Consider the following 27,821-nt stretch of genomic DNA (forward strand, 5'->3'; position numbering starts at 1 on the left):
ATTCATGATTCAAAACACATAAAATAAAAAATAAAGCAAAACTTTCCTGCCTGGTTCACTAGTGTGTTCTTTTTCTTTTTCAGCTTATACATATCTTAAGTTCCATGGATTTGAGTTTATGTCAAACTACGTTCATAGTTTTCTAACTTTTATTTAAAAGCAGGAACACCCTTTCTTCAAACCTAAATAAAATCAAGCAGAGCAGTTTGCTGAAAGAAAGAGCCTTTGCTGCTATCCCCAGTGCCCTAAGGGGATGCCAGGGAGCCTGGTTTGAGAACTACTGGACCAGATGGTATTTAATGGATCAGTAGTTGACTTGGGTAGGATCTGTCCACAGAACTAGACATAAGGAGTGCCAAGTTGAAAGCACTGTGCTGTCTCTTTTTCAAGTTCTTTACACTTAAAGAGTTAATGACCTTGAGGAGCATAGCAAAAGTATTTCAAAAGATATGCTGTGTCTCCCCCACCTGGAGACTCCAGTTTAGTAGGTATGAACTACTATAGATGCTCCAGCATCTATAATTTTAAATAACTCCACTAACCTAGGAGAAGCCTTCTTTCATGTGGTCTTTGAAAGTGCAAAAAGTTAGTACATTACTTAGGCCTCAAAATATCTGCACTGCTTAGAGGGAATGTGCCTTTTTGGATTCCTGAGTTAAGCTTCAGAGATTTAAAAAAATACTATTTCCATTGCAGTCACTGTTCCTGCTGCCTGAGCCACTTCCCCCATATATCTGCATAACTGTGTCTAGTGTTTATTGTCAGTCTCCAACCTCTGAAATGTAAGCTTCATTTGGGTGGGCGTTTTTGTCTATTTTGTGCATTGATTCATCACATGCTCTAGAAGAGTGCCAGGCATGTTATAGGCAGACAGTAAATATTTGTTGAATAACTACTATTAGTGGGGTTATTCAGATATGTTATTGGTTAAAAAGACTTCTTGAATTGCTCTGGAAACCTGACCTCTTCCATCTATAGCAATTTCTGTAAGAGAGTGTTCCAAGTGCCCAAAACCAGATGTGTAAGTGAAAATGGGTAACACTCCTATACAACAGAGTTGGTTGGTTCTTGATGGACTGTGACTTTATTTTCAAAACAGGATGTGATGTGGTCTGACTTTGGGTTTCCTGGAAGAAATGGACAGGAAAGTACATTGTGGATCGGCTCCATGGGGGCCCATACACCCTGTCATCTGGACACCTATGGTTGCAACCTAGTATTCCAGGTACAAGGAAGGTAATGCACATGTGCATGCACATGCGTGAGGGAGAGAGAAAGAGAGAGAGAGAGAGAGAGAGAGTGTGTGTGTGTGTGTGTGTGTGTGTGTGTGTGTGTGTCTTTGTCTTTGTGTGTTGCACAGGAAGAGGAATGGGTGTCGGGTAGAGGGCAGGACTCCCTGCTCCATCCTGTCAGCCTGCCTCATGACCGGCGCAGATCTCTTAACCTCTGGTTCAGTCTCCTCCTTTGTGAGATAAGGGGAACAATATAGACGGTGGTGTCTGTGTTGTGTCTCTCAGCCACGGTCAGGATTACTGTCAGCAAGCTGATCCTAGAACTCTAGGAGTACACTCCCTGTTCAGCCAGACAGTTGTCTGCTTAGCTCTATAACGTACGAGTCTGCGTTAGTAGCTGTAGAGTGTAGGGGGTGGGACTTGCTCTCTTGTTTTAGGAGAGCAGTGGGAGAACGATGACGGCTCGTGCCCGCAGGCTTCAGCGGTGCGGCATGAGATTGCCTCGTCCGTGCACGCGTGCTGGCTTTTCAGGAGCAGGAGAACGCTGTGACTGCTCATGTGCACCAGCCCCAGCCAGGGGCCAGGGATGTGTTGCAGCCTCCCACACTCACAGACTTTAGCTAGGGAGCAGGAGAATGCCGGGACCGTTTGTGCCCACCTGCCAGCTCCAGGGCTGGGGAAGTGCTCTGGTCACTGGAGCTCTCTGGCTTCAGCATTGTGGCAGGGTAGAGCCACAGTTGCTCGCCCCTGCATCCGAGCTTGCCCACCTGTGCCCGCAGGTTAGGTGAGGAGCACAACAATGGCGTCTGCCAGTGCTTCCATCCTGGGGGAGCATTTCCATCATTTCCCACCCCTTCGGTGGATACTGTCAGATTCTAAATGACTTTCCTTCACGTGTAGTCTCAACACTTTTCAAACTGCTGTTATTTTGCTAGGGTTTGGGGCAAGTGAGATATACGTGAACCCTTTACGAGGGGAGTCTCAGTTTCATGTAGCACTTGGGGACACTTGGACACCTGTCCTGTTGGTTTCCTAAGCCAGCTGTTACGGGGGCTCATCTCTGTGGTATAGATCCCAGGGGCCGGGGCTCCTGATGTGGGGTGCCAGCCCCTAACTTCCCGGGAGAAGCCTTGTCTGGTGAGGTCCCTTCCTGTTGTGTGCCACCGCGCGGGGGCTGGGGCTTTTGGCGGGAGCGTCTCTCTGCCTCTCCTGCTCATCTCAATGTAGTTAGTCCTTTTTATTCTTCATTGTGGAGCACGTGTTCAGCTAGTTCTCAGGTTCTTTTCAGAGGGAACTGGTCTATATGCACATGTGTATTTTTTGTGTCTGTGGGAGGAGGTAAGTTCAGGGTCTTCCTCTGCTACCGTCTTTGAACTGCTCCCCCCACGTGTGAAGTACTTTGAAAACTATAAAACTGTATGAGATAGTTCCTCCTGGATTCCTCAGGTCTTTATTAAGCAGCCTAGAACGTCTGGGTACATTATTAATGCACTATGGTTACAGCAGTGAATCAAGTGTGCCTGGTCCCTGCCCTTATAGAGTTAATAGTCTGAACCTTAAACTTCGTTAGAGAGGGCATCATTTTAAGTAGCTGCTTTCCGTGTGTTCTGAGTGGAGAAATAAGCCAAAGAAATTCAGTTGGGAAAACATTACCAAAAAATACGTGGGTTCTTTCTGTGATATAAAATTAATATAGCTTTACTTTAACTTTGTCGTAGACCATATTTTCTGGCCTCATATAGCTCTGGAGTAATAAAATAACTAACTATTCAGGAAATATTTATTGAGTATCCTGCCGTGCAGATACCATGTGTTACAGTAGGAACAGAGGTGAACAAGTAAGACACCTCTCTGCCCTAAGAGAGTGTATGTACAGTTAGAGTGCAGGGAAGCCCACGGATTGCTGTGATATATCTAGGCAGAATGAACATGCCCTTGAGGAAGGTTTCATAGAGCCATGCAACTGAAAAGGAGAAGAGAAAATGTTCCTGTTGGAAAGATTAGGGAAGATTTCAGAGGGGAGTTGCCATTTGGGATGGGTTTCAAAGGGTGGGTGAATGTTCAAAAGACACAGGTGGGAGGAGCAAAGGGACCAGCATGAGCAGAGCCCCAGGAAAGCGTGGGGTATATAGAGGCCCCAGTGAGTTGTCTGTGTAAGTTGTGCATTAGAGACAGAGGATTAGTAGGAAAGGCAGGGTGGAGCCTGAGGGTCTTAATGCCCAGGCAAATACTGCTTATTCTCTGTTCTTTCAGCATCAGAACCAAGAGGTTTTAGAGCCAGGGATGACATGATGATTGACTACCTTTTATGATTAAGAACACAAGGATGCAAATATATTACATTTTAAACTTAGCAAAGCAAATTGTATGGGATGGTTATCATCATGGCTGTTCCTTTGGGAAACACAGCTATAGTGCAGGGGTCTGGAGATGTGTGACCTAGTACTGGGTCCACCACTAACACAAGCCCAGTGAATGACACTGAGCAAACCCTGACTCCCTCTTCCACTTCTTTGAATGTAAGATTAGACTGATGATCTCTTAAGGATCCTTCCAGCTCTAACGTTCTGAACATCCTAAATGCCAAAAATTCTCCCAAACTAGTCATAGTCATAGGTCTAGTGGGAGGGAGCAGCTTTATCATCTTTAAGGCAAAATAAGACTTTATATTTCCTAGTTTGAGAAGAGCAGTCAGCTCTTTTGAAAGGACATGTTTTGAAAAGACATGATAGCCCCTCTGTAACTGTCAGGGGTCACTAGAGGGCTTTAGGGCTTGTCTCAGAACTAGGTTCTTTTCCCTCTCTCTTTGCTTCCCCATCTGTATATTTCTGTCTGTCTGTGTCTCTTCCTTTTTCACACTTCTCCCTCCTTTGCTTCAGATGTCCTCGCTCTGTTGGCTCAGAGTGTTGGTGTGTCTAGTGTTTTGTGAGTTAAGGTTTATCACTTCCAGTTTTCAAAAAATTTTAAAGTGACTGAAACATTTTACAGTTTTCTTTTTGAAAATTCCTATATTATACTACTTTTTAGTTGTGTGGCATTATTCGTGCATTTCTCTTCCTTAATGGGTCAACTTAACAAATGTTTAGGTTAAGGAATTTACAACCCCAATAGGGAGAAGTCTGGAAACGATTTGGTGGGTAGTTACTCTGGATGAATGGTTGCTCTGCATAAGAGAGGAATCCAGAGATTTCAACGGGTAGAGATTATTCTGGGGAGCTCTAGACTCAAGGATGGAAACAGTTTATGAGGAGGCTGACTTTGATTTGAGATAAGAAAGAATGATCTTACAAAGGAGCGCCTGTCCCTGCAAAGAGGCTGCTCAGGGCATCATGAGATACCCACTAGTTGCTGCCCTTCCTTTACCAGGTGTCTGCAGAGGAGATTCCAGCCCTGAGTGAGAGATGGGCCAGGTGACCCCTGCGGTTCCTGTGTTCCTTTATGGATTGAATGAAAATGAGTGAAATTGAGCACTTAGCTGCTGCCTTCTTACATGTTTTGTCTCAAGTTTAGAGTACTAACTTGTATCTTATTTTTTTAACTAGGAAAAGATGGCATCTCTTTCCTCCTGAAGATACTCCTTTCCTTTATCCAACTAGAATCCCTTATGAGGAATCTAGCGTGTTCAGTAAAATCAATGTTGTCAATCCTGATTTAAAACGTTTTCCTCAATTTTGGAAGGCTCGAAGACATATGGTTACCCTGAGCCCCGGACAGGTAATGGGAGCTTTAAAACATTGGTGACCTGTCAGTGGACACCCCAGCTATAACTTCTTTCAAGTCTTTATGCCACGTGCCTCCCTATCAATACAAATGACAATGGTTCCTTCCCTGCTGCTCTGCTATTGGAATGTAGCTTCCCCAGCTATAGGCTTCACACACAATCCCTGCTTCACAGGTCATGGGAGGGAGATGGGAGGAGGGAACACAGCTCCTCCTGCTGGTGAAGAGGAGAATGGCCTGTGGAGGAAGATCCAAAAACTCAGGTTTTTTTGTGTGTGTGTTTTGTTTTTGCGGTACGCAGGCCTCTCACTGTTGTGGCCTCTCCCGTTGCAGAGCACAGGCTCCGGACGCGCAGGCTCAGCAGCCATGGCTCACGGGCCCAGCCGCTCCGCGGCATGTGGGATTTTCCCGGACTGGGGCACGAACCCGTGTCCCCTGCATCGGCAGGCAGACTCTCAACCACTGTGCCACCAGGGAAGCCCAAAACTCAGTTATTTTTATTCAGGTTAAGAGAAGGTGTCAAGGCATGAGTACTTGAACATTTCTGGAACATTTATTCACAATTAATATCTGTTCAACCACGATAAAATCCAGACACACAAACACAGGTTCGAATGCATCCAGTTAGTGGGCCAACAAAGGCAGAATGAACTAAGAACGGTTTAGGGTTTTTTGTTTGTTTGTTTTAATTGAAGTATAGTTGATTTACAATATTGTGTTAGTTTTTGGTGTACAGCAAAGTGATTCAATTATATATATTTTTTCAGATTATTTTCCATTATAATTTATTGCAAGATATTGAATAGAGTTCCCTGTGCTATATCGTAAATCCTTGTAGCTTATCTATTTTATGTATATTACTCTGTGTCTGTTAATCCCCCACTTCTAAGTTACCCCTTTCCGCATAACCAAACATGATAATTGTAAGTTTGTTTTCTATGTCTGTGAGTCTGTTTCTGTTCTGTATATAAATTCATTTGTATCATGTTTTAGATTCCACATATAAGTGATGCCATATAATATTTGTTGAGAATGATTTGCTTTTAAGCAAGAATGGATGTTACTTTTGTAACTGACTGTCTCTGAAACATTTCCAAAGGTTTAGTACTTAGTGCTGCTAACCAGTGGGGAATAGCACCTTTACAACACTGGCATTTGCTGTCTGATATTTTAGTAACATTTGCAAGGTTTTCTTAAGTCTCTTTTTTTTTTTTTTTTGCGGTATGCGGGCCTCTCCCGTTGCGGAGCACAGGCTCTGGACGCGCAGGCTCAGCGGCCATGGCTCACAGGCCCAGCTGCTCCGCGGCATGTGGAATCCTCACGAACTGGGGCACAAACCTGTGTCCCCTGCATCGGCAGGCGGACTCTCAACCACTGCACCACCAGGGAGGCCCTCTTAGTCTCTTAAGGAGACTTTATTCCTTTGATTATCCCTCTGACCTGCGTGTGTTCCTTCTTTTGCTCCCTCCTCACTGGCTCTTCCTGCTTCCTTTACACTCGAGTGCTCTAGCTCAAACGATTTCACTAAGTTTCCGCAACCCATCAGCAGTCATTCCCCATTCACCTATCCCCCCCAGCCCTTGACAACCACTTTTCTGTTTTCTTTCTGTATAGATTTACCTATTCTGGACATTTCACATAAGTGCAGTTGTGCAGTCTGTGGACTTCCGTGTCCGGCTTTTTTCACGTCGCATAATTATCCTCAAGGTTCATCCAGGCTGTAGAATGTTATCAGCACTTCATTCTTTTTTATGGCTGAATATATTCCATTATGTGGATATACATTTTATTTACCCATTAAACAGCTGATAGATATTTGGGTTGTTTCCACCTTTTGGTTATTATGAATAATGCTGTTATAAACATTTGAGTACAAGTTTTTGTATGAGCATATATTTTCAGTTCTCTTGGGTATATACGTAAGGGTGGAATTGCTGAGTCATATGATAACTCTGTGTTTTTTAACTTTTGGGGAAATTGCCAAACTGTTTTCCACAGCAGCTGCACCATTTTACATTCCCACCAGCAATCTATGAGGGTTCTATCTTCACATCCTCACCAACACTTGTTATTTTCCTTTATTATTATTATATTACTACAACTATAGCCATTCTAGTGGGTGTGAAGTGGCTGCTAATTCTTTTTTTCTTCTATTTTAATAGCCAAATTTGAATGAGTATTTCTGTCTATTGTATCAGTCTTCCTTACATCATGCTGTTTCCTGAATCCACCATAAACTGGCTCTCTCTCTTACCACTTGACTTGAAAGTATACTCTATGATAGGACATTAATGACCTCCTAATGACTAAACCCAGTGGCTGAAGTGGACGTTTTTAGTCCACTTCACTTCACTTTAGTTCTCTTAAAAGGAGGTCTCTTCCCATCTCCACCTTGTCCATAGCAGGTGCCACCATTTTCCTAAATCTGAAGCCCGGAAGCTTCAGATCATCTCCATCTGCTGTACTCAGCCTTCCACAGACTCTTGTAATGACTCTGGATAAATACAGTCCTTCTTGATTCTGCCCATTGCTTTTGTTTGCTATATCTTCCTATTTAAATCTTAACATTTAATTTAATAATTGGACCATTGCAAGAATCTCCTGTCCTTCCCAGACTCTCCCACAATGTCACTGTTTTAACCATCCCCCTACTCAGAACTTCTCAGCAACTCAAAATGCCTACAGGATAAAATTGAGATTCTTTATTCTGAACTCAGGGCCCTCCACTGGCCCTAACCTGATCCCCCACTTTATTCCCCTTTACTCCTTCTGCAGTAGTAAGACTGGCCTACTTGCTGTCCCTCGACAGTCCCACCTCCCTTGCCCACTTCTCCGTCCTGGCATGTCCTCATTCTCTCTTAGTCCTGGTTCAAATCACACTTTCTCCATCCAGGTTGCCCCTAACCTCCCTAGAAGCATGCCTGCTTCTCCCACCTCTGAAGGTCTCTAGCACCAGTGTCCCCTCCTCTGATTTACCACTTACATAATTTATAAATTATATAAGTGGTAAAAAGTGATTTACCACTTTTCTATATATTATTTTTTCATTGGCTAGATTTTAGACTTTGAGAAGGCTGAAACTATGTCCTATGTGTTTACTTCTGCCCTTTCTCAGAACTCATACAACTATTATGTGATGGAAAGGAGGAAAAGTTGCAATCTCAGAATCCTTTACTAAGATTTGGATGCAGACAGAGAAGGTCCAGGATAAAGGAGAGTAGAGACTGGAGAAGCTAGTAATATCCTTTGTAGAACACGCAACTTGTTAATTTAAGAAAAGGAATAAAAGGATTGTGGGTTTTTTTTCTTGTTTCCCTTTCCTATTACAATCTTAGTATAAATTCATTTGAGTTTGTTTTTTTTCCTTAGCAGCTTCATTTAAGATCTGATTCTGACATGAAAATAAAATGTTCTGTTCTTGTGCTAACCATTTTTTGTTTGGTTTTCAGGTTCTGTTTGTCCCCAGACACTGGTGGCATTATGTGGAATCCATTGATCCTGTCACTGTCAGTATAAACTCATGGATTGAGCTGGTATTTTTTTTTTCTAATAAATGTAATCTCCCTGCTTTTAAGATATACAGTGTCTGTCTATAGAACTTGGTGATTAATTTTCACCAACACTGCAGTGTTACTTTGTTTTACTGTTCCATAATTTATGTATTCTGTGCTGTTGATGAATAGTGAGGTTGGAAATAGGATTTTTGTGACACACCATTCTCTTTCTTTTAAGGGCACAAAATGGGCCCTGATGTTGGTGTGCCAGGTCTTCTCCCTTGACCGGTGTTGTTAGGAGAATCATGTTGGGCCTGGCTGGACCTGCCACGTGTGTCCCACGTTGCCAGTCCCATCCCCCACCATCTGGGCTGGAAATACTTGCTTCTTGGTTCAGTGTCCTCATTAATAATTGCAGAATTCTCAGTCCTGACTTACACATTTTCTCAGAGCAGTCTTTCAGTGCTAGGTGTTATCATTTTATTTCTCCCAAAGGCTTTTCCCCTCCAATATGCTGTGCTTAATCCTGGTTGCCTGCTCTACTTGACGATTAGAATGGCTACTCTTATGGCCCAAGTCTGTCTCTTCCACCTGAGGTGTCATTGCATCTTTGTATGCTTTAACCAGAGGCTTTGACTGCACCTGTGCCCTCGTTAACCTGAGGCCTCGAATGCATCTCTGCTCTCCTGTACCCAAAACCTTGATTGCATCTCTCTCCTCTCTTTGGCTGCTGCACCCTCCTCTCACTCAGACTTTTCTTATCCTTAGATAATGGGAAGGGCTTTGGCACAGGGGGAGCATACGGAATATTGTAACAGGAAGCTCTATTGTATGGCTTAGAAGAGTCGTAACCCTTGGGTGAGAAGTATAATGGGAGATCAATGGACTTACAGTTAGAAATGCTGCTTAACTGATTGCCTTGCTTGGTATTCCCCTTTCTGCTCCAGTGTTCAGAATGTCCCTCTGAAAAGAAGTTGGTCAATTATAGTACTTAAGTCATTTATTTTCTTTTTCTCAGAGATCACATTTTTATGTTGCCTGTAATCCAATGTCTGGAATCCTTTAATGATATGTATTTGTCTAGTTTTCCAGTTGTTTATCATAGGAAAGTAGTTAAGTTACTGTTACTCTATCACAGCCAGAGGTGGACATCTCAGTTGAATCATTTTTGTGCCCATTATCTGAAATATGTTATTAATGTTTACATTTTTTTAAGATAAGATTTCTTTGTCTCTAAGGGTAGTCAACATACTATTCTTTACTGCATGGTCTTATACATATTAAATAAAAAATACTAGGTGCAGCACAGAAGGAGAGCCACTGCAGGCCAGCTTCTCCAACTCTGAAGGCACTCCAGGGATTGGAAACCATGAAATCCAAACATCAAAGTGAATGGCTTAATTTGCTATACCTCAACTCATCTTCAAGTGTTAATTAAAATTATCCACAGAAAACTGAATCAAAATTAAAATTAAACACATATATAGAGAAGCAAGAAGAGCGACAGTCCTGCAGCCTGTGGAATGAAAACTACATTCACAGAAAGACAAAATGAAAAGGCAGAGGGCTATGTACCAGATGAAGGAACAAGATAAAACCCCAGAAAAACAACTAAGTGAAGTGGAGATAGGCAACCTTCCAGAAAAAGAATTCAGAATAATGATAGTGAAGATGATCCAGCACCTTGGAAAAAGAATGGAAGCAAAGATTGAGACGATGCAAGAAATGTTTAACAAGGACCTAGAAGAATTAAAGAACAAACAAACAGAGATGAACAATACAATAACTGAAATGAAAAATACACTAGAAGGAATCAATAGCAGAATAGCTGAGGCAGAAGAACAGATAAGTGACCTGGAAGACAGAATGGTGGAATTCACAGTGGGGAACAGAATAAAGAAAAAAAGAATGAAAAGAAATGAAGACAGCCTAAGAGACCTCTGGGACAACATTAAACACAACAACATTCGCATTATAGGGGTCCCAGAAGGCGAAGAGAGAGAGAAAGGACCCGAGAAAATATTTGAAGAGATTATAGTCAAAAACTTCCCTAACATGGGAAAGGAAATAGCCACTCAAATCCAGGAAGTGCAGAGAGTCCCAGGCAGGATAAACCAAAGGAGAAACACATAATAATCAAATTGGCAAATATTAAAGACAAAGAAAAATTACTGAAAGCAGCAAGGGAAAATTGACAAATAACATACAAGGGAACTCCCATAAGGTTAACAGCTGATTTCTCAGCAGAAACTTTACAAGCCAGAAGGGAGTGGCACAATATATTTAAAGTGATGAAAGGAAAGAAGCTACAACCATATTGTAGATTATTCTACCCAGCAAGGATCTCATTCAGAGATCCTCGGAGAAAGCAAAAGCTTTGCAGACAAGCAAAAGCTAAGAGAATTCAGCACCACCAAACCAGCTCTACAACAAATGCTAAAGGAACTTCTCTAAGTGGGAAACACAAGAGAAGAAAAGAACCTATAAAAACAAACCCAAAACAATTAAGAAAATGGTAATAGGAACATACATATTGATAACTACCTTAAACGTGAATGGATTAAATGCTCCAACCAAAAGACACAGGCTGGCTGAATGGATACAAAAGCAAGACCCGTGTATATGCTGTCTACAAGAGACCCACTTCAGATCTAGGGACACATACAGACTGAAAGTGAGGGGATGGAAAAAGATATTCCATTCGAATGGAAATCAAAACAAAGCTTGAGTAGCAATATTCATATCAGATAAAATAGACTTTAAAGTAAAGAATGTTACAAGAGACAAGGAAGGACACTCCATAATGATCAAGTGGTCAATCCAAGAAGAAGACATAACAATTATATATGCACCCAACGTAGGAGCACCTCAATACATAGGGCAAATGCTAACAGCTATAAAAGAGGAAATGGACAGTAACACAATAATAGTGGAGGACTTTAACACCTCACTTACACCAATGGACAGATCATCCAGACAGAAAATTAATAAGGAAACAAAAGCTTTAAATGACACAACAGACTAGATAGATTTAATTGATATTTATAGGACATTCCATCCGAAAACAGCAGATTACACTTTCTTCTCAAGTGCACACGGAACATTCTCCAAGATAGATCACATCTTGGGTCACAAATCAAGCCTCAGTAAATTTAAGAAAATTGAAATCATATCAAGCATCTTTATGATCACAGCGCTATGAGATTAGAAATAAATTACAGGGAAAAATACGTAAAAAACACAAACACATGGAGGCTAAACAATACATTACTAAATAACCAAGAGATCACTGAAGAAATCAGAAAATACCTAGAGACAAATGACAATGAAAACACGACAGTCCAAAACCTATGGGATGCAGCAAAAGCAGTTCTAAGAGGGAAGTTTATAGCAATACAATCCTACATCAAGAAGCAAGAAAAATCTCAAATAAACAATCTAACCTTAAAGAACTAGAGAAAGAACTACAAACAAAACCCGAAGTTAGTACAAGGGAAGAAATCGTAAAGATCAGAGCAGAAATAAATGAAATAGAAACAAAGAAAACAATAGCAAAGATCAATAAAACTAAAAGCTGGTACTTTGAGAAGAAAAACAAAATTGACAAATCTTTAGCCAGAGTCATCAAGAAAAAGGAGAGGACTCAAATCAATAAAATTAGAAATGAAAAAGGGGAAGTTACAACGGACACCGCAGAAATACAGAGCATCCTAAGAGACTACTACAAGCAACTCTATGCCAATAATATGGACAACCTGGAAGAAATGGACAAATTCGTAGAAAGGTGTAACCTTCCAAGAGTGAACCAGGAAGAAATAGAAACTATGAACAGACCAATCACAAGTAATGAAATTGCAACTGTGCTTGAAAATCTTCCAACAAACAAAAGTCCAGGACCAGATGGCTTCACAGGTGAATTCTATCAAACATTTAGAGAAGAGCTAACACCCATCCTTCTCAAACTCTTCCAAAAAATTGCAGAGGAAGGAACTCTCCCAAACTCATTCTATGAGGCCACCATCACCCTGATACCAAAACCAGACAAAGATACTACAAAAAAAGAAAATTACAGGGCTTCCCTAGTGGCGCAGTGGTTGAGAGTCGGCCTGCCGATGAAGGGGACATGGGTTCGTGCCCCGGTCCAGGAAGATCCCACATGCCGCGGAGCAGCTAGGCCCGTGAGCCATGGCCCCTGAGCCTGCGTGTCTGGAGCCTGTGCTCCGCAACGGGAGAGGCCACAACAGTGAGAGGCCCACGTACCGCAAAAAACAAAAGTACTAGCAAACAGAATCCAGCAACACATTAAAAGGACCATGATCAAGTGGGATTTATCCCAGGGATGCAAGGATTCTTCAGTATACACAAATCAATCAATGTGATACACCATATTAACAGATTGAAGAATAAAAACCATATGATCATCTCAACAGATGCAGAAAAAGCTTTTGACAAAATGCAACACCCATTTATGAAAAAAACTCTCCAGAAAGTGGGCATAGAGGGAACCTACCTCAACATAATAAAGGCCATATACGACAAACCCACAGCAAATATCATTCTCAATGGTGAAAAACTGAAAGCATTTCCTCTAAGATCAGGAACAAGACAAGGATGTCCACTCTCACCACTGTTATTCAACATAGTTTTGGAAGTCCTAGCCACGGCAATCAGAGAAGAAAAAGAAATAAAAGGAATACAAATTGGAAAAGAAGAATTCAAGCTGTCACTTTGCAGATGACATGATACTATACATAGAGAATCCTAAAGATGCCACCAGAAAACTACTAGAGCTGATCAATGAATTTGGTAAAATTGCAGGATACAAAATTAATGCACAGAAATCTCTTGCATTCCTATACACTAACAATGAAAGATCAGAAAGAGAAATTAATGAAACAATCCCATTCACCATTGCAACAAAAAGAATAAAATACCTAGGAATAAACCTACCTAAGGAGGTAAAAGACCTGTACTCAGAAAACTGTAAGACACTGATGAAAGAAATCAAAGATGACACAAACAGATGGAGAGATACACCATGTTCTTGGATTAGAAGAATCAATATTGTGAAAATGACTATACTACACAAAGCAATCTACAGATTCAATGCGGACCAATACTGGTCCACGGCCTATTAGTAACCAGGCCGCACAGCAGAAGGTGAGCAGCGGGCAAGTGAGCAAAACTTCATCTGCCGCTCCCCATTGATCCCCATCGCTTGCATTACCGCCTGAACCATTGCTCATGTTACTGCCTGAACCAATCCACCCCCCACATCCCGTGGAAAAACTGTCTTCCGTGAAACCGGTCCTTGTGCCAAAAAGGTTGGGGACCACTGCTCTACGGGGAGTATTCCTTTGTATGTAATACTCTTTTTTTTTTTAACTTTAAACATGTCAGAGAATGGAAAATATTGGGAAAAAACCCACAAGGTGGTTCATACTTAAGGTCTATGTCTTATAGATAGGATACACACTTAAATTTGGTTGGTGAAATATTCTAAAACTCTTCTAGATGGCAGAGGAGAGTGAATACATAAAAATTGTGGTCTGCCAACAACATATTCCTTCAGGAACAAATCTTATGTTAATGAAAGAACAGAACACACAATTAAGAGACCCTACTCTGTTTTAAGCAATGAGACACAGAGACAAATGAAAAAATGTGTCTTTTTTTAACCTTGATTTAGGAGGAGGACCACCAAGCCCGGGTAGAAGAGGCAATCACCCGCATGCTTGTGTGTGCCCTGAAAACTGCAGAGAATCCACATGATACGAGAGCTTGGTTAAACCCAACTGAGGTAGGTCCCTTCTGGTTTTCATCATGGCAGTTAGTATCCTGTGATAAACCAATCCCGGCTGGAACATTTGTTTTCCAATTTATGTAAGTGCCTATAACCATTTTAAAGAGTTTTTCTTTTTCCTTAGGTTGAGGAAACATCCCATGAAGTCAATTGTCTCTACTTAAATGGAGCCGTTTCTGCTTTTTTTGATCATTATGGAACATCTAAGGTAGTAGAAACCCAAGCGCTGAGCACAGACGGAGAGTACGTGATAAAGGAAGAATTAAATGTGCACAACCACGTGGAGGTAACACAAACTAGTAGCCACAGCTTAACCTTGGGAACAGTAAAACAGGAGGCAGCAAGTCCCTTTGGTCCTGATCTGGTTCCTGTGATACCAGGTTCCCAAGAACCACCCTCAGAAAGAGGAGGCATGTTTGAAAGTGATGGTGAAGACTTTGTTGGCAAAAATGGAAAACGCTTTGGAAAATTGCATTGTACCAAGAGACAACGAATGATGAGTGAAAGTGAGAATGCAGTTGTGGAACAAATGGCTTCAAATAGTACTGTGGCCCCTTCCCAAACATTCATTTCTACAGATGACTTGCTGGATTGCTTGGTGAATCCACAGGTAACCAGGATAGTGGCACAACTTTTGATTCAAGGAAGAAGTTTGCGACTCTAATAGAAAATAACTTTTTCAGTAATACTTTAAGAATATTTTTAAAATAATATAGTTTTAAAATAAAAGATGAAATGGCAAAAGGGCAATTTGCATATGCTTATAAATGTCCTGTTCTCACCTAATTAACATTTTAGTCTCTTGCCACCTTCTTGCATACACATTGCTCTTTGGACAGCCTGGCTCTTTGTCATTGGTAGGCCTCTTTCTTCAGTGCCTTTGCCTTTCCTTTCCTATCTCATCAGCCTATCTCAAATGTAAGCCCCTAGTGTTCTCACCAAGAAATAGTGTCTCCATCAGCAGGGGTCACCTGCTGCTTGTTTTTGTAAATAAGGTTGCATTGGAACACAGCCATGCCATTCATTTACATATTGTCTGTGGTGGCTTTAGGGTTACGGTGGCAGAGTTGAGTGGTGACAGAGGCAGTATGGCTTGAAAAGCTGAAAATACTTTAAAAGTTTGCTAACTCCTGATCTAATGCATCCATTGGGTGAATTCTAGCTTTTTGGGAGGTAGGGGTGCAGTTGTTAATTTCAGTAGTTATCATGGATTCTTTGTCATAAGATGGTGTGGGAAGATTTATGATTGTTTTAAGTTCTTGATCTCTTAATTCAAATGCAGGTTGAAGTCTAGCCTTGATCTGAAGTGATCACATTTCTCAAATCCGTAGAATTCTCACTGGTTAACCCCTGTAATCCAGAGCAGAATACCAATCAGGAGAAAAGTAGGTGGGGGCCCAATAAGAGGCCTCCTTGTGTAAGGAACTGGGACATCTAGGAACACCAGCCTTGGAATAAAAAGGACCAAATGCTACTGACTCCTGAAACTAACTAAAAGCTTGGCTTAGTGAACTTGATCCCACTCTCATTACATTTGCAGTATGTGGGGTAATTATTATCATTACCGTCTAAGTAAGAATTTAAAAATTATAAAAACATATTGAACTCAGTAACCATTCAAAACAGAAAAGATACACAAAGTCACCTTTTAAGAAGAATTGACTACTGGCCCCATCCTTCTCAGGTCAAACTGATGGTATCAGTAAATCCCAAGAGAGTACGTACTTTCTGGGAGAAAGGAGGAAGGGAAATGAACATGCCCAGGAAAAGAAGGGTCTGAAAAAAGACCCTTCTGTAGCACTTACCACCATCTGACTACTATATATTTGCCTATTTATTTGATTACTGTCTCCCCCAACGAGAATGTCACTGCATGAAGGTTTGGACTTTGTTTTGATTATTGTATATTTGCAGAGTCTTTATCAGTGCCCAGCATGTGGTAGGTGCTGCTTAAATATTTGAGTGGATTTTTTAAAAAGGAGACCTTGTTGGCCGATACTCCTTCAGAAACACTGGGGCAGAGGATGTTGTGGCTAAAGGTGAGATGTCTGTTACCTGTAGTAGGTATATCCCTATTGCAGAAATAGACATTTGTCTTCAGCTATATATTTTTTTTACACCTGCCCTCACTGAGAGCTCCCCCATACCCTCCTTCACACAGAATTCCCTCCCCCGCTCCCTCCCAGATATTTTATTATATTTGCTACTACTTGGACCAGTGTTTTTCAAGTTGTAGATTGTGACCCATTAACAAGTCATAAAATCAATTTAGTGGGTGAGACCAGCATTTTTTTTTAATGGAGCAGGATATGTGATTTCAGTTAATTCAATAGTAAATATAAGTATTATTTTGTGAAACTGTCCAGGAAAAATTTCTTTCAGAGTAAATATACTTCATAAATCTTTTCAGTTATATCTGTGTGTGTACTGGGCCTGATATAAAATGTATTTCTTAGTGTATGTTAGGGTCAGAAAGGTTTGAAAGCTGTTCTGAGGGCAAAGTATTGATTTCAGTTAGAGGTAGTAGTTTCTGGCATGCAGAGACCTGGGTAGAGAGTTAAGACATTGATATGAATGCATTCGAAATGTAAATGGGTTTTGGGAGATAATTTCCTAATTTTGTAGAGATAGAGATTATGACACGGCAAGAGATCCTGGCTATCTGCAACTGGGGAGTGTGGGAAGGAGAAAAGACAGTCAAAGGGAGAGATGGTCAGCCACCAAGTAGGGTCCCATTTCATCCTGCATTTCTCAGAAGAGCCTGCCCGAATGAGTGAACTCAATTATTAAATAACTATTAATACGTTGACCCTCCAGGGGTTAGAGGGATTGAAGTGTTACCCCTAAAGTTACAGTATCCACGTATAAGCAGGGTGATCTATCCGGAAGGCAAAGTAGCTAGGGCCCCTGAGCTTTTAGGGTCTACAGAAATGTTTTAGTTTCTTTAAAAATTAAAAAAAGAATATAACCTAGTTTCGATTACCTTCATGTTTATACCAATGCAGTAGCGAAGTATCACGTTTAATACTTTTCATGGAGTAAGGGGCCTACAAAGGCAAAATTGCCTGGGGCCCATGAAAGTCCTAAGCAGCTCTGGGTATCAGGGATATCAGAATCATTTGAGGGGCTTGCTGAAGATGCAGATGTCTGGGTACCACTCTAGAGCTATAGAATTCGCCTCCTTTGGGATGGGCCAGATTTTGCAGTCTCAGCAAGCACCTGAAGTGCTTCAAATAGCAAAGAAGTTTAAGAATCTCTGGCCCTGGAGTAGACCACCAAGACCTAACACAGGCTCAAAGTGGGCGTGTTTTAGCAGGGGCTACTTCTTGGGGTCAATCCGCCCTTCAGATTTACTGAACTAAAGCTGTACTGTGCCCTTCCTGTAATTTTCAGCTGAATGCTATTGATACTGTGAGGATACCTTGATGCTGTCATGTTTAGTTGTGGTCTTTTATCAGCAGTGGCCTGTGTTTATCATCAAGTTCTCCTGCATTTGCCCTAAAGGATAAAGATGTTTAACCACCAAATAACATTTTCCAAGCATTTTATTCAAACAGGAGGAAATATTTATTTTAAAAATTTTTTATTGAAGTATAGTTGATGTATATTATATGTTGCATGTGTACAGTACAGTGATCCACAATTTTTAAAGGTTGTACTCCATTTACAGTTATTATAAAATATTGGCCATGTTCCCTGTGTTGTATGACATATGTCTTTAGACTGAGGGTAACTATAACATCTACAGACTGAATCATCATACTTGGTGCAATACACCCTGATATTCAGCCTTGCCTAAGTTAACCAAACCACTGGAGAACAAGAACAAATTAGAGAGCACGTCTCTCCTTTTTTATTTCTTACATTCATTGTCAAGCCCAAGTTCAGATGCCAGTGGCTGGGAAGCTACTCCTAAGCAATAAGAAGTCTTTGCCAATCCACTTAAAAAACAGCAACAGCAAGAAAAATTTCAAGACATCTGTATTTAATGAAGCAGCAACTATGGCCCCCTCAACCTCCTTTTCTTGAAGTGCAGGCATTGCTCCCTGGGGCCTTTATCCTCCTGGTGACCCCTAGCATCCAAGTTCATCATCTGTCCTGGCTCCCCATGGGCATAGCTCTGGCCTCTTGGCCTATAGAACTTCAAATAAAGAGACTCTACAATGAAAACCAAAGCCAGAAGGGACAAGGCCAAGGAAATATGAGGATAATTCACAGATTGTCTGAGATATTCCTGAATCAGTAACATTAATCTAGAAGCCATGTTCTATAGTGGGAAGAGCAAGGGGCTTGATGACACAGAGACCCAGATTCAGTTGCTGGCTCTGAGGCCTGTTACCCAGGCGACTTAAGGCAAGGAAGCTTCTTGTGTTCTGAGCATCAGTTTCCTCAGCTTTAAAACGGGGGTATAATTCTTACCTCACAAGAGTGTTTGGGGGAAGAAAATAAATACTGTTATGTGAAAGCACCTCTTATAGTACCTGGTTAATGGAGGCACTCAGTAAACAGTTTTAGAATCTGAAATTTACCTGAGGAAGTTAAAAAAGAAACTTTCCATTACTATCCTATAGCTACTGAGTTAGCAAATTAGTAATATGACTGCTTAATTCCTTTGGTTTATTTATGCACAAGGCTTTAAAGTCATCAGAAGCTAGGCTGCCAAGGAAAATGTGCTATTTAATACCCTTAGATTCATTTAATCTTAACATAGTAGAAGGGCTTCATACTGAAAATATAGCAGGCATTATCCCTTTTTTCCACTGGGCAGAACTAAGACCATGAATAAAAGTTATAAAAAGGCAGATTTGGGTTCAACTTTAGAAAGAACCAATTGGAATCAGGGCTGCTGCACTGCACAACTCCATGGGATACAGCTCACCTAGTCCCCAAGCTAGACCACAGCCCCCCGGACTGTGCAGGACGTGGCTGCATTGCAGTCCCAGAGCCCTGACCAGAGCTGTCCCACATGTCCATAGGCTGCTTTGTGAAAAAGCTCCCTGCCATGGAATCTCATCGATTTGAGGCAAAGTGACAATAAGTCAAGGGTGTTGAAGAGATGGTTCCCACTTTGGTTAGGAGTCTGACAGGGCTTCTTCATTCTTAAGTGGTTTATGAAACACTTATGCAGCATCTATTGTACATCAGGCACAGACCTCAGCGCAGGGATAAAGAAAATTAGACGCCAGGGATAAAGAAAATTAGACGCCATCCCTGCACCCAGGGAAGACAGCAGCCCCACCCACTTAGTAATACTGTGCTCCCCACAGCAGTATGGAGTCCTGACATGATACCAGCTGTCTCTCAGTGGCAGCTGAAGTTATATCACTGTGTCCTCTGCCTTTAAGATTAATGTTATTCTTACATGTGGAATCTAGAAAAATGGTACAGATGAACCTATTTTCAGGGCAGGAATAGAGATGAAGACGTAAAGAACGGATGTGTGGACGTGGAGGGGGACGTGGGGGTGGGATGAACTGGGAGATTGGGATTGACATGTATACATTACCAGTGTAAAATAGATGGCTAGTGGGTATCTGCTGTATAGCACAGGGAGCTCAGCTCAGTGCTCTGTGGTGACCTAGATGGGTGGGGTGGCGGGGGGGGGGGGGATCCAAGAGGGAGGGGATGTATGTATACACATAGCTGATTCACTTGGTTGTATAGCAGAGACGAACACAACATTGTAAAGCAACTATACCCCAATTTAAAAAGAAAGACAGATTAATGTTATACTCTCCTTCCTGGAAATAAACACCTGTACGTCTACAGATGTGATATCCATGGTTGAGGACACACAGCTGTAACTCTAAGTTATCCAATTAAATTCTCAAATTCTCAAGAGAGGTTCATTCCAGTTTTGAAAGAGAGGCTGGAGAATGTCTGATTTCAGTGACAAGGGTCCTCTGATCTTAGAAAAAGCTGTTAAGAGAAAAAAAACCTACAGCTTGCTTTACAGTTAGCTATGTATAGATGAATATCTTCTGCAAAGGATACCAAAATGTTAATATCTAAAAGTAATGAGGTACTCTGGGTAAGCCTGGTAGTCATAAAATACCACAAATAAATTTGGATTTTGCACACAATCTGTGACAGTGTCATATGAGTCAGTAGGATTTTGGGGGTCCCTTAGAGGAGGCACAATTAATGACTTGTTTCCAACTGTGTAGGATCCAGTGAGTACTCGCACATAATACATACGCTTCTTCCCATTTGCGTCCGGTCTGGAGTATATATCACTGGCAGAATAATGGGCACTGACAGCGAAATAGGTTCCCTTTCCGTATGCCGTAGCTGTGAAGAGAAAAACAAAACATCTTTAAGGATTTCAATTTAGTCTATAATTTGACATGTTGACCCAATATGTCAAATAATGTTAAAATAATGTTCAGTTCTCTCTAAAGCTTCTTTTAAATTTTTTGTGTGTTTTTTATTCTTTTTTTTTTTTTTTTGGTTATGTTGGGTCTTCGTTGCTGCGTGCAGGCTTCCTCTAGTTGAGGCGAGCGGGGGCTACTCTTCGTTGTGGTGCGCGGGCTTCTCATTGCAGTGGCTTCTCTTGTTGCGGAGCATGGGCTCTAGGCACACAGGCTTCAGTAGTTGTGGCACGTGGGCTCTAGAGCGCAGGCTCAGTAGTTGTGGCGCACGGGCTTAGTTGCTCTGTGGCATGTGGGATCTTCCTGGACCAGGGCTTGAACCCGTGTCCCCTGCATTGGCAGGCGGATTCTTAACCACTGTGCCACCAGGGAAGTCCCTGGTTTTTTATCCTTAAAAATCATTCCCCCACCCTGAAGGGCCAGTCAGTCCCTTCGGGATGAAATATAGTGAGTCTAACCTAAAACTTTGGCTGTAACATGGCCCCCAACAATGAGAGAACACACCACCATCCATACTGTCCCCAGCCAGCTTGGGTTCTCATGGCTGACACCTCATTTGAAGCAGCCAGATTACTTGCGTCCTTACCATTCTTTCCAGCATAACTGCGGTTAAAGCCTTTTCCGTTCACAAGTGTCACTGAGTCGGCATCTGTCCCATGGAAGAGCAGCTTCTCATTTATTAATTGGCCATTTTTGGCGTCCATGTTGTTTTTCTTTGTCTGGTAGTGTTTCCAGAGCTCTGGATTTTGGATCCTCTCAATCTGCAAATCAATAAGGAAAAATTTGCTGTCAGTGCCAAGAGCCCTTGGCAAGATACAACAGATGAAACACGACCATTATTTCTCATAAGTATATACAAATTACAAAAAACAGCAAATTCAATGCCAGATGGCAAATTTCTACATTCAGAAGTCTTTTTAGATCCAGAGTTTCACAGAAACAGGCCTTGGTAAGAACGTTAATTTAATTTTAAACATCTTTTATGTACCACATGAGAGCAGACAATGTTTAGGATCTTAAGTCCTCATTATTTGAACTTGGCTGACCAAAGCCTCTTCAACTCCTAACTGCTCCTGTTGCCATCTACCTCACTATGTCACTTTGTCTCTCTCCTCCAGTGAGAGAGTATTCTAATAGTGGGAGAAGCACTAGTGTCTAGGCAAGAAGGAAGTTAATTAGTGAAAATTCATCTCTGGTCCAGTTGGAAGAGTGGGGCATGAATCCTGGTGGGAGGGGATCTGGTTATAGACCAAAGTGGCCATGCTTTGACCATACTCTTTGGCCTCCAGGGCTGTGGTGGAAACTCCTTGGGTCTTGGGTTGCAGATCAGTTTCTACACTCCCCTAATCACCAGGTGATGGCAGTTTCATAAGGTTGACTTGGGAAAGAGTGAAGGGTGGGTAAGGGAGGCAAGGACCCTCATGGACAGGCACAAGGTGAAGGTTCCATGTGGTCAGAATCTTCCAGTCCAGGGAACTCTCGAGTCTGACACTATTATTACCTGCCTTTATTGGGTTCTTCTTTTTTTTTTTTTTTTCAGTTTTGGGTTTCCCGTTTTTAATTAAGATACAATTAATACACCATAATACAATTAAGTTTGCAGGCTTCTCTGGTGGCACAGTGGTTAAGAATCCACCTGCCAATTCAGGGGATGTGGGTTCGAGCCCTGGTCAGGGAAGATCCCACATGCCGCATGCACCACAACTACTGAGCCTGCGCTCTAGAGCCCACGAGCCACAACTACCGAGCCCTTGTGCCACAACTATTGAAGCCCGGGCACCTAGAGCCCGTGCTCCGCAACAGGAGAAGCCACCACAATGAGAAGCCCATGCACCGCAACAAAGAGTAGCCCCCGCTTGCCACAACTAGAGAAAGCCCACGTGCAGCAACGAAGACCCAGTGCAGCCAAAAATAAATAAAATTAATTAAAAAAAAAGATACAGTTTGCCCTCTAGTTCCAAGTCTCAGCATTATCATGTATTTTGTTGATCCAATTTATAATCTTAAATTTTATTTTTCCTTTTACCTACAACTGAGTTTCTAATCTTCAAACTACTTCCAATTTATTTCTATTTACTTTAAATCTTATTTATTTTACTCATTTTTAAAAGCCTTAAAATTTTATTCACACCGAGTTTTGAAACCATTCTTAATTTCTTAGTCCTTTTATTCTTGTTTCTCACCCTTTTTTAGTGTATATGCTGAAGTGAGCACAAACCCTTTTAAAATTTAATAACCACACAAAGAAAATTATTTCAAGTAATTTTGAACACAGTAATCTGAGTCTGTATTCCTAGTAGGATAAATTCTAAGCTTTACTTAGTAGGCTTATTTTAGCAGCAGGCTCTGGCTATAATAGACTACTTGTATCAGACCAAACTTCTTGCCAACAACTACTAGAAGAGCTAGTGGGAAAAAAAGTCTGTTTGAAGGCAACAAGGATTTGAGCCAAGTTCCTGGAGAGAAGGGAAGTGCAGAGTAAAACAAATTCAGAAGATAACAGAGTAACTTCTTCAAAGTGCTTAAAGAAAATGACTACCAATTCAGAATTTTGTACCCAGCAAAAATATCCTTCAAAGAATGAGGGTGAAATAAATTTTCAGACAAACTGAGAGAATTCATCACTACCAGACCTGCACTAGAAGAAATACTAAAGCCAGAGGAAAATGACCCCAGATGAGGCACAGAAATACAAGAAGGACTGAAAAGTAGTGGGATGAAAGGGTAAATATGTATATAAAATTATATATATATTATATATACACACACACACATATCTGAGTCACTTTGCTGTATACCAGAAACTAACACTGTATTGTAAATCAACAATAGTTCAATAAAAGTAAATAAATAAATAAAGCTTCTTTGATGCCTCACCTACAAAATATATTCTTGCAAAAAATATTCATCTGAATTTACCCAAGCCTTTCAACCTAACTCCAAGCTTACCATAAATAAAGCGGATAGAGGAATAAATTAAATGACACCATGGGCAATCAGACAAATCTAGAATCTGTAAAACTGCTTGGATTCTTAAAAAATCTAGGTGAGACAGAGCCAGAATGTGGAACATTCTACAATACAACTAGCTTAAACTCTTCTAAAATTTCAATGTCATGAAATATAATGTTTAAAAATGCAGGAGTACTGTTCTATATCAGAAGAGATGAAGGAGACACAATGACAAAATGCAATGTGTGAGTCCAGATTGGGGGCAGGGATTGGGAGGAAGTTATAAGAAAGCTGTTAAGAGCAACAGGGGTGATTTGAATATTGACCTTCTATTGGATATTATTATAAAGGATAATGATATTTGTGTTATTTAAGAGAATGTTTCTATTCTTAGGATACATATGCTATAATATTTAGGAGTGTCATGATATCTGCAACTTACTTTCAATTGTTTCAGGAAAAACAGAGTGAGGGGAAAAAAAGCAAATGTTACAGAATTGTTGAATCTAGGTGGAAGTTCATGGGTGTTAAAAAATCGTCGTCACAAGACATGACAGTCATGAAGGATGACAGACCACCCATTTCTCATGTTAGCGCTTTTGCACTACTAGACACCTCCAGAGAGGTGCCTTAAGTACAGCCTAGCTCTGCTTTTACTGGTGTCATAGACTGGGATTTCACATAAGATTTTATTTGAAAAAAGGGTTCCACTACAAAAGGGTAGTGAAGTCATTTCTCTGGTGAAGGTCTGCCAACACATGGTAAGACTCCAGGGCCCAGTGCAGACATTTCTGGTCAACTGGGTGGTCCTGCTCAATTTGGACTTGACATCTCTTCACAGTGTGCCAGTCAGCCACTCCCAGAGGACTGTAATTGGTATCTTTAATGAAACTTATTGTCTCAGAACCAGACCATGAAAGAGCTGCGTACTTGAATTACATTTTCTTGGTACCACATATAATTGTTTTGCTCAACATACAGGGATCTATCTACTTGGCAAGGTTATTTATTCTTCCAGTTTTATTAAGATATAGTTTACGTTCATATAGCACTGTATAAGTTTAAGATGTACAGCATAGTGGTTTGACTTACATATATCATGAAAAGATCATCGTAAGTCCAGTGAACATCCGTCATCTCATATAGATAGAAAATTAAAGAAATTTTTTCCTTGTGATGAGAACTCCCAGGATCCACTCTCCCAACAACTTTCACACATAATATAGTGTATGAAAGCACTGTTGATTATATTTATCATGTTGTACATTACATCCCCAGGACTCATTTATCTTATAACTGCAAGTTTGTACCTTTTGCCTACCTTTCACCCAGTTCCCTCTCCCTATACCCCCTGTCTCTGGTAACCACAAATCTGATCTCTTTTTCTATGAGTTTGTTTATTTTTGAAGTATAACTGACCTACAACACTGCTAGTTCCTGTTACACAGCATAGCGATTCAATACCTCCATATATTTCAAAATGATCACCAAGATAAGCCCAGCCATGATCAGTCACCATACAAAGATATGATACAATTATTGACTATATTACCCACACTGCACATTTCATACCTGTGACTCAGCAATCTCTCTAACCTATTCCTCTCCTTCCTACATTGAGGGATTAAAAACAAATGGTATAAAATTTGATACTGAATTTACTGTGAGGATGATTCTGAAGATGTTCTCTAGTACTTATTCACAGGAGAACTCTTTCAGGAGTCAGTCTCAGTATTGTGAAAAACTGTTGAGTCTCCTGATCAAATGCTTTGCTCTTTGATTTATGGACATTATGAATCTTATAGCTGAGTGTTTACTTCTTTACTTTGTCTACTAGGCAGATCAAGGACAAATTTGAGGGCCTCCTCTAGTAACTATCTAGGACGTCATGTTATGTATTTTTGTGAACTAACAATACCTCTGTAATTAATTTCCCTGCCCTACTTTTCTTTTTGTCCATATTTATGTTATCTGAAGGTATATCTTTGTAGTATGCTTCAAATCTTTTTTGAATTATTATGTAATAATAATAATATATGTATTATTAAGTACATGAATAAACAGAGTGGTGGCAGTACAAATAGGGAATAAGAGAAAATTTGCAAAGAAAGACAATGCAGGCCTTACTGGCAGACTTGTTATTACAGATGAAGGGAAGGTACTCAAAGATCTCTAGCTTTACTCAGAAAGTGGTGGAACCAAAGACAGAAAGCAGGAAGGAAGGGGAAATGATGAGATGAGTTAGATTTTAGGGAAATTGATTTAGCAGACAGATATTCAAGTGGAGACTTTTTTAGGCCACTTGGGAACTCAAGTTCTAGAACTTGAGTCAAAGATCCAGGTCGGTGATGTTGATTTGAGAGCTATCAACACTGAAATAATAGCTGCAGCCAAGAAGAGTAAAAACATTCCCTGGTGAACTGCAGAGACAGAATACCAAAATATAAATCCTGTGGCTTACCTAGGATTAGGGGTTTAGAGGAAGAACAGATGCCAGTGAAAATGAAAGGAACATTAGTTAAAGAAGGAGAAGAAAGCATCAAAATAATACTGTCCTAGAAGTCAAGGGAGAAAAATAATTTCAAAAAGGAAACTTTCTAAATTAATGTTTAAAAGCAGAAGATGCCAAAATAAGGGAAATGAGCAGGGAAAGGACCGCTGGATTATCAAGGAAGCAAGGACTGTTGATCTGTGAATAGTGGAGCAGAAGCACATAATCCTGATCTGATTTGCTAGTTATCAACTCCAATTTTGCTAGTGATCAACTCCAACTTTGGAGCCATATCTAGAAGTTATTATTAGCTTGCTTCACAAAGTAAACATATATCTTTATTATTCTAATATATTACAATCTAATATATTGTAATAACTGACACAAGAATTTCAATGTCTCAGTAATCATAGTGACATGAGTAGAATCTAGAATTTAAAAACTAATTGCCTAAAATATTTCTAATTCTGGGTAAAAATGTGATAGGAAGTGAATGAAAATGTATTTATTCCAGGACGATGATACCTCTATCTCCACCGTGTAGAAACTCCATGTCAGCGGAAGGCTTACCTTCTCTATGATGAGGTGTGCACAGGTCTCATTAAACTTGCTTGCCACAGTTTTGTATTCTGAATTATCAGGCTGTAGCTCAACCACACGGACTTTCTGCTGCTTCATATCACTCCAGTATAAGGGGATCTCAACTGCAAAGTAGACATTTGAAAACTCCCTCGCACCTAGAAAGGCTCATCCGCATAGTCCACATTCCTGGTATGCTTTGAAAAACTGAGTATCATTTGTGCTCTTGTTTTACAATCTCCTAATTCAAGGTGTTCAAGAAGCCCCTTATCTTTCTAGAAGAATGTTTTCAAAATGTGGACCACAGATAACCCGCCTCAGAACCAACTATAACACTTGCTTAAAAAAAAACTCACAGGGCTTCCCTGGTGGCGCAGTGGTTGAGAGTCCGCCTGCCGACGCAGGGGACGCGGGTTCGTGCCCCGGTCCAGGAAGATCCCACATGCCGCGGAGCGGATGGGCCCATGCGCCATGGCCGCTGAGCCTGCGCGTCCGGAGCCTGTGCTCCACAACGGGGGAGGCCACAGCAGTGAAAGCCCCGTGTACCACAAAAAAAAAAAAAAAAAAATTCACAGATCTACCGAATCAAAATCTCTGAGGGTGGAACCTGGGTACCTGCATCTTAACAAGTTTGATCATGCTCAGATTTGAGAACTATCGGTGTAATGTAACTCAGCTGCATATTCTGTTCAGTCTCTAATCTGTCATAATTTAATAATTTTACATATAATATAAATGATTTCCCTACAATGTTTTCAATAAATAGTCATTAATGTTTTGCTTACAAATGCATGGCTTTTTGCCAGAACTCACCACAACCACCAGGCCTTCCACATCTATTCTTTCATTATTCTTCACAGCATCCTTAACAGTTGGATGGGTGGGAGGTTTTGCTACATGGCAGGTTGTGGTGGCAGCTCTGTCTCCCCGTCTGCTAAACAGAATACTGTATTTGACTTGTCATTTCCCCAGGGTTGCTCAGAGTCTGAGGAATTCGTTCACATTGATCTCTCAATGTACTGAAAGCCAATTCAGTAGTTTTCAGTGGGGGATTTATGTGGTTCAAAGGCAGGAATAGCTGACTACACAAGACAAGTATTCCCTTCTCAGGAATCTTGAAGACTGCTTCCTGATGTGTGTGTCAAAGAATCTTATCCTCGGGGCAGAGGAGCCAGTGAC

General features: G+C 40.9%; 2 protein-coding genes across 5 annotated transcripts in view; one reads left to right on the forward strand and one right to left on the reverse strand.

Annotated features, from left to right (window-relative positions):
* HSPBAP1 (HSPB1 associated protein 1) overlaps nt 1–14,999 on the forward strand; it is a 50,366-nt gene extending 35,367 nt beyond the window's left edge. The window contains exons 4-8 of one of the 3 annotated variants that reach the window (XM_067738707.1): nt 1,100–1,236; nt 4,775–4,946; nt 8,402–8,485; nt 14,136–14,246; nt 14,374–14,999. In XM_067738707.1, coding sequence (XP_067594808.1) covers nt 1,100–1,236; nt 4,775–4,946; nt 8,402–8,485; nt 14,136–14,246; nt 14,374–14,913 — 1,044 coding nt within the window. In that variant the 3' untranslated portion in view covers nt 14,914–14,999. The remainder of the gene's footprint in view (nt 1–1,099; nt 1,237–4,774; nt 4,947–8,401; nt 8,486–14,135; nt 14,247–14,373) is intronic. The other 2 variants (XM_067738708.1, XM_067738709.1) reach the window with 2 other exon arrangements.
* A 2,816-nt stretch (nt 15,000–17,815) lies between these two features.
* Nucleotides 17,816–27,821, reverse strand: part of PARP14 (poly(ADP-ribose) polymerase family member 14) — a 48,304-nt gene continuing 38,298 nt past the window's right edge. Inside the window, exons 15-18 of one of the 2 annotated variants that reach the window (XM_067738705.1) lie at nt 26,634–26,767; nt 21,207–21,381; nt 20,448–20,540; nt 17,816–20,168 (exon numbers count right to left, since the gene is read on the reverse strand). In XM_067738705.1, coding sequence (XP_067594806.1) covers nt 20,077–20,168; nt 20,448–20,540; nt 21,207–21,381; nt 26,634–26,767 — 494 coding nt within the window. In that variant the 3' untranslated portion in view covers nt 17,816–20,076. Of the gene's footprint in view, nt 20,541–21,206; nt 21,382–26,633; nt 26,768–27,821 lie in introns of both variants that reach the window. The other variant, XM_067738704.1, reaches the window with a different exon arrangement.

This window comes from Pseudorca crassidens, chromosome 5 (assembly GCF_039906515.1).
Source record: "Pseudorca crassidens isolate mPseCra1 chromosome 5, mPseCra1.hap1, whole genome shotgun sequence".
NCBI classification, from domain to species: domain Eukaryota; kingdom Metazoa; phylum Chordata; class Mammalia; order Artiodactyla; family Delphinidae; genus Pseudorca; species Pseudorca crassidens.